The sequence below is a fragment of the Bombus vosnesenskii genome, unplaced genomic scaffold (genome assembly GCF_011952255.1).
Source record: "Bombus vosnesenskii isolate JDL3184/JDL3185 unplaced genomic scaffold, Bvos_JDL3184-5_v1.1 scf7180000013367, whole genome shotgun sequence".
In the NCBI taxonomy this organism is placed as follows: Eukaryota; Metazoa; Arthropoda; class Insecta; order Hymenoptera; family Apidae; genus Bombus; species Bombus vosnesenskii.
In genome coordinates, this window is record NW_022883000.1 from 224,209 (window position 1) to 231,038 (window position 6,830).

The 6,830-nt window shown below is 47.5% G+C and overlaps 1 protein-coding gene across 1 annotated transcript; it reads left to right on the forward strand.

The window, feature by feature from the left end:
• The first annotated feature begins 4,629 nt into the window (after positions 1-4,629).
• LOC117237277 lies at positions 4,630-6,183 on the forward strand. The gene is made up of 2 exons (XM_033501054.1): positions 4,630-5,884; positions 6,035-6,183. The coding sequence occupies exons 1-2, from the start codon at positions 4,630-4,632 to the stop codon at positions 6,181-6,183; spliced, it is 1,404 nt and encodes a 467-aa protein (XP_033356945.1).
• Positions 6,184-6,830: the final 647 nt, after the last annotated feature.

Consider the following 6,830-nt stretch of genomic DNA (forward strand, 5'->3'; position numbering starts at 1 on the left):
CTTTTTAAGTTTGTATAGTAGCCCTTCATGTCATACTTTATCGAATGCCTGTTGGATGTCTAGGAAAACCGCTGAGCAATATTTTTTCTTTTCGAGTGTTTGGCTGATCGTATGAGTTAGGCGGTGGATTTGCTCTACTGTAGAATGATGTTTTCGGAAGCCGAATTGGTGATCTGGGAGTGTTTTCAAGTTCTCTAGGATTGGAAGGAGTCGGTTCGTGAGCATGTTCTCGAATAGTTTGGACAGGGTAGGTAAAAGACTGATTGGGCGATAGGAGCAGGTTTCGTATATCGGTTTACCGGATTTAGGGATGAGGGTAATCAATGAGATTTTCCAAGCCTTAAGATAGTGTTCCAGGCGAAGGATAGCATTAAAAATCGATGTGATGAGTGCTATCCCTTTTGTGGGAAGTTCCTTGATTGCTCTATTGCCTATTAGGTCGTGTCCTGTTGCTTTCTTGGGGTTTAGGCGACTGATTGTTTCTATAGTCTCTGCAGAGGAGAAGGGTTCGATAGGAGGGGACATTTGGAAGGGGGTGTGCAGGTATTCAGTAACGTCCGCGGCGGCTTGGGGGAATGGGGTTTGAATACTTTTGACAAGTGTTTTGCAAACAGGTCGGCTTTTTCTATAGGGCTTCGCGCCCATCCACCTTGCGGACGGCGGATAGGTGGGATTATTTGTGGGGGGCGTGTGAGTTTCCTGGAGGCCTTCCATAGTGAGTAGTTGGCGTCGGCTGTGGGGGATAAGCTGGCGAGGTATTTATGGAAACAGTCGTTTTTATAGTTTCTTAAGGTTCTGGATAGCTTTCTAGTTGCGTTGTTAAGTTTGCGTTTGTCCTCCGGTGTTCTATGGGTCTGCCATACTCTTCTTAGTCTTCGTTTTTCTGCTATTTTTTTTAGTATGTAATGGGGATATTCTTGTTTGCTGTTAGGTGGCTTTGTCGGTGCGGAGAGGCGGATTGCGTTTATTATGCTCGTGTTTAAGTATTCCGTGGCTGCTTCGATATCTTCCTTTGTTTTTAGTGGGGTGAAGGCTGAGGTTGAGTGTGTAAAGACTTCTCTGAAGAGCTGCCAGTTGGTGTGTTGGTTGTGAATGGAGCCATTAGGTGTATTCTCGATGATTGTTGAACTGACTGTTGCTATCACGGGAGAATGATCAGAGGAGAGATCAGCCGAGGAGTTGATCTGGACGTGTCTTGATGGGATATTTTTAGTTATGAAGAAGTCGAGAAGGTCGGGTATTTTGTTGGTGTCAGTGGGCCAGTATGTGGGTTCGTATGTGGTGAGGTAGTTGAGGTTGTTGTTTATTATGCTGTTTAAGAGGTTTTTGCCTCTTGCTGTAACCAGTCTGCTGCCCCATTGGATGTGCTTGGCGTTATAGTCTCCTCCAACTATGAATCTGTTGCCCAGGGTGTCCAGGAAGTTATCAAAGTCTTCTTTGGCGATGGAGTGTCTGGGAGGGCAGTATACTGCTGAGGTGGTGATTGAGCCATGACAGTCTTCTATTGCTACGTTTGTTGCTTGGAGGTAGTCTTTCTGGAATGATGGGAGTTCGTAGTGCTTAATACTTGCTTTGATTATTATTCCGGTGCCACCGTGGGCCTTTCCGCTGGGGTGTTGGGTATGGTAGAATTTGTAACCATTTATTTTCAGGTAGCTCTTGTCGGTGAAGTGGGTTTCCGACACGAGCATTACGTCGATTTGCTGGTGTTTTAAGAAGAGTTCTAGTTCAAGTTTGTGTTGCGCTAGACCGTTGGCGTTCCAGAGTGCTATGCGCCTTGGTTTTATTTTGAGTCGGGGCGTGCTAATTTTTCCACGATGAGTGTTAGTAGCGATAGCAAGTGATTTATTTGCTCCGATTGTTTCTCTATTAGCTTTTCAAGCCTTGAGGAGTTGTCTGTGTTTGGTGGGTTGGGGTCACTGTTTTGGGGAAGGTTCCTTTGGCTGTTCGGGTTATTTTGGATGCCTTGTACTGCTTGGGCAAAGGAGGTTGAGGTGGAGATGAATTTGGTAGGACTGTGCGTTTGGTTGGTTGAGGGGGTTGGGGTAGTAGTGAATTTCGGCGGGCTGGGTATTTGGTTGGATACCTCTTTTGCTCTGGGCTTAGGGTACCTGTTCGTGTATAGTGTTTTATATGCTGGGCAGCCTTTGTAGTTGGCAGGGTGGTCCCCTTGGCAGTGGATGCATTTCGCTGGGGTTTCCGGTGATTTGGCGCACTGGTCAGTGGAGTGAGAGCCTGCGCATTTAACGCAGCGGAAAGTATGGTTGCAGTATTTCTGCGTATGACCGTACCTTTGGCACCTTTTGCACTGCACTATTTCTTTTTTCACGAGCGGTGGTTCGATCTTTACTATCGCGTTCATTAGGCGACTGATGTTATATATTTCCTTATTGTTCGGTTTTTGTTTAATGTCTAGGAAGAATAAGGATAACGGGTCTTTCGAGACTCTATGCCTTATATTACTTACGTTGACGACTTCGTGGCCGAGTTTTGAGAGTTCGTATTTTAGTTCGTCTATATCTGCTGAGTGGTGTATGTTTCGTAGGACCACCCGGAAAGGCCTTTCCTGTTTAAGTTGGTAGGTGTGGAAGTTGGCGTTCAGGGTCCTGAGTGTCTTGGTGAGTTTTCTGTAAGCTTCTGGGTTCGTCGGTAGTATTTTCACCTTGTTGTTGCTTATCTTAAGGTTATATTCCTCCTTGCTGGTATCTCTCTCTAGGGACTTGGTCATTGTCTGTATGTCAATGACGTCGTCCACAAAAATTGGTGGGGGAGGGGGGATTCTCTGTGAGTGTTGGTTTGATGGCGGTTCTACGATTTCCATGGCGTCGTTTGAGGATTCCAATACGGCGAACCTGTTGTGTGTGTTTATTTGCGTTGCTGGTTCTATTTTCCTCTTCTTTGTAGTGTTAGCGTCGTTAGTGCGAAAAGTTCTGCTACACTTCTGCCACGGGGGGGGGTAGCTCGGGGTAGCTGCGAGTCTGCTCCGGAGAGCCTGGTCGCGGTTGCTGGGCCATCATCGAGCTAGTTAATTCGGAATGAACAACTAGTCGTGAGGCTGTGAGGCTTGTATTCGTGTTGGGGTTAGGTGCGTGGGATTTTCTTCTCCCTAGGGGGTAAGGGGCACTTAGCTGTGTTCTCTTTCGACGTTTGGGCGACACGTGTTGTTTTCGAACTACGCTGGGCACTAGAGACACGTCTGCACGCTTTGGCACTCCACAGCGAACTGATTGTTCATAGTTCGCCCGATATTTCTTAGGCCTTTCGTCCACGATACTACATGTATTAATAGCTTCAGGTAAAGTATGAGATGTAACGTAAATACGCGATACAGATAAAATATAAATCTTTTATGTTACTAAATTACTATCTAAATTGTGTGATACATTATGTAACACTGAGTTATATCTTTTTTATGATTTAATTTTTCTCTTTTATCGTGCCCTCTGAAACATTTTCGACCTAATCGTGTTTTTTATCAGTACAGAATGTATTAAAGGCATAGGTATGCGAGAAGCATCATTAATGTACGCATGTTGCGTCGCATGGAACATCTGCATTCCAGCCGACGCTACCTAGCAGCCAGCGGCCCATCGCCAGCCTTCCAGACCCTCAATAAACTCAAGGACCCACCATAAAACGGCACTTTATAGCTGCATTGTTTCCACACGTTTGCCAGTCAAACTATTGTCTACAAGTATTTTCGGTTAGAGTTTGTTAGAGTTTCGGAGAAGTCCTTGAGTTTATTAAACTTTCAAAATTCACGGAGAAAGCGGGTAGTCGCCGAACGGAAAACCGAACACATGGCCACCAGAAACGACTGGTTTTCTCCAAAAATGAAGTCACCCCGTTCCACGCTGGTGGGAGACTTCCCCATGTCCTTCTTCATTAGCAGGGGTCATAACCAATCGGCATCGCGGATGTTTACCTTCACCTCCTTAACGAAAAGTGTGAGCAACGAATCCGCGTTCTTCATTCTAAGGGCACACCCACACCAAGCTTTCCTCCGGAAAAACACAAGGGCGAAAAGCTCAGTCTCAATCAAGCATCTCGTCAAGCGGTCAGTAATTCGAATACAGTGAGTCGACAAATCCATCAATATACGCGATAATCCGTCTAGAGACTCAGGTCGCACTCATTCGTAGTCATCTCATATTAAATATTCATTTTGTGTACACCGAAGTTGTTGGTTTGTGAAAATATATAATAACCTGTTAGCAACAGCGTTATATTTCATTCAACTACCCTTATTATCCTAAAAGAAATAAGGGATCGAGCGATTCGTGGCGTCGATTAGCAAATCGTAGCGGGAATTTACGACCCCCGTTGGCGCGCTTCTACGAGATCGCGTCTCCCCGCGAACGTGCGAAAACATTTGGTCCTTCGAGCCGGATCACGTGCCAACGAAAAGTGAAACTACAAGTGACTGCACAGTGCCACGTGTCCATAGTGTATCCAGCAACAAGAGTGTATCACGCCATCGAAGTCAGTGACGTCAGGAGCGTCACCTTCGAAGAAATATAACCCATTGGTCGAGGCACACAGCCAAGCATCGCCCCGAACAATCGTGCGGTGCGGAACAATCGTCCAATAGAAGATTCAACACAAGTAAGTTGATCTACATCACTAAGCATGCCGACTCCAGCAAAACTCAATGCCATGCGGCAAAAACGCACTAACTGCATTGACATCATCAAGGCTCTGGAGCGCGACATTGATCGGTATCAGCAAGCTGAGGAGCTTGACGTTTTCCTCGCGAGAAAATATCAAACCCAACTCGAGGAAGAATGGAGATGGTTCCGACTCGTCCACGATGAGGTAACCGAACATAGCGAAGAAGACACAACGGTGGAACAAGAGACGGCACGCGCCTACCTAGCCTTGGGAGCTCGCTTGGAAAGACTGATACATAATGAGCAACGATCGACCCCGTCGACAGCTGTAAGTAACTCCAGCGGCGATTCATCCGCGACCTCGAATCCAGTCGCGATCAAATTACCGGATCTTCGGCTTCCTACGTTTGACGGAAGCGTAGAGAAGTGGAGCACATTCTACGACACCTTTTTATCTACAATAGATCGAAATCCTGATCTCACGGACATACAGAAATTCCACTACCTGCAGTCCGCCTTGCAGGGAGAGGCAGCGGACTGCTTGAACGCGTTACCCCTGAACAATCTAAATTACAGTCAGGCTCTAACCGTTCTCAAGGATAGTTTCGAATGTCCTCGATACACCGCATTCAGCCATTGCATGTCAATGCTTGAGTACCCCAAATTAACCAACGATTCCCCGTCGGAATTAAGACGTTTAGCCCACACTATCAAGCAACATATATGTGCTTTAAACAAATTAGGTCAAGTCAACCCCGACAATAGTGCTCTCCTTAACTGCATCATTTTGTCAAAGGTACCACTGAGTATCCAAAAACAGTGGGAAATGACGCTGTCTGACCACGAAGTGCCTCAGTACAGTCATTTGCTAAAATTCCTCGAGAAATTAGCATGGAGCTCCAGACCGATTCCCACGGTTCAACAACCAAGAGCTTCACCGGAACAAACCATTTGGACCCGTCAACGCGCCCCACGAGTTACTCCAGCATGCCCTACCTGTCAAGGACAACACCCGGTCTGGCGATGCGATTCATTCAAGGCCAAAACTGTAAGTAAACGCTTAATGGACGCTACAAGGGCGTCTTTATGCTTGAACTGTCTGAAGAAGGGGCACATAGCGCGTGATTGTCACGCCGGCTCATGTCGAATATGCGGAGGACGACATCACACACTGCTACATCCGGAAAAACAGCCGTCGAGGTCGAATTTCTCCACCTCGAGCCGAAGTCCCTCCTCGTCAAGCAGGAGAACAGCATCGCCCCCGTCACCTGCAGGTAAGCGGAAAACCGCGAAGAAACACAATTCGGGGACAACCCGGACGAACTCGCCCACCAGTTCATCCGACAGACCGAAACGGACACATACGCGTAACCAATGACGCCAAAAATCCAGAACTCCGACAAGGACCGAAAATACCTGACCAGCAGTTTCCGAGGTATTGCATAATGACATAGTGACTACAGCCCAAGTCCACATGCTAACCAACAAACAGCAACCGATCCAGTGCCGTGCGCTCCTCGACACCGGATCCAGCATGAATTTCATCACAGAAAGGCTTGCAAACACCCTCTGAATAAGGCAAAGGAAGTGTTCGGCCCCAATTGGAGCTCATTGACGACGACATCAAGGCGACTCATAAGGGCGACGATTACCTCCATTGACGGCAAGTACGAATGCACATTGACATTTCTCGTCATTCCAGCCATAACGCACCTGATCCCAAGTCAACCCATCGATCGTTCGGCGCTTAACATACCCAGGAATATCAAGCTAGCCGATCCTCGATTTCATGTGCCTTCCCCGATCGATGTCTTATTAAGCTCGGGCACAACTCTTTCGTCGATGTGCGTCGGACAAATCAACCTGACGCGACCGGACGAACCGGAACTGCGCTTGCAAAAGACACGATTCGGCTGGGTAATCGGGGGCAGTCCAACTTCCTCAACCGCAACAAGCACCTTTCACACATCCACGACGGCTCTGCAAGTAGACCTTGCGCGGTTCTGGGAAATCGACGAAAGACCCCCGATCAAACACATCTCAGAAGCAGAGCGACGATGCGAAGATCATTTCAGAGCTCACACCCGACGCACCAGCGAAGGACGATACATTGTCGCTCTCCCGTTCAACGAAAAGTTTCCGTCGCTCGGATCATCCAAGGCATTGGCGATGAAACGACTCGCATCCCTCAACCGCCGATTCCAGCGCGACAGGCGCTTT

Excerpts from the sequence above, each read along its gene's own strand:
- LOC117237277 (XM_033501054.1), top strand. The coding sequence starts at position 4,630 with ATGCCGACTCCAGCAAAACTCAATGCCATGCGGCAAAAACGCACTAAC. Across the intron at positions 5,885-6,034 it reads ATCGCCCCCGTCACCTGCAG|CAGTTTCCGAGGTATTGCAT; the intron begins GTAAGCGGAAAA and ends ATACCTGACCAG.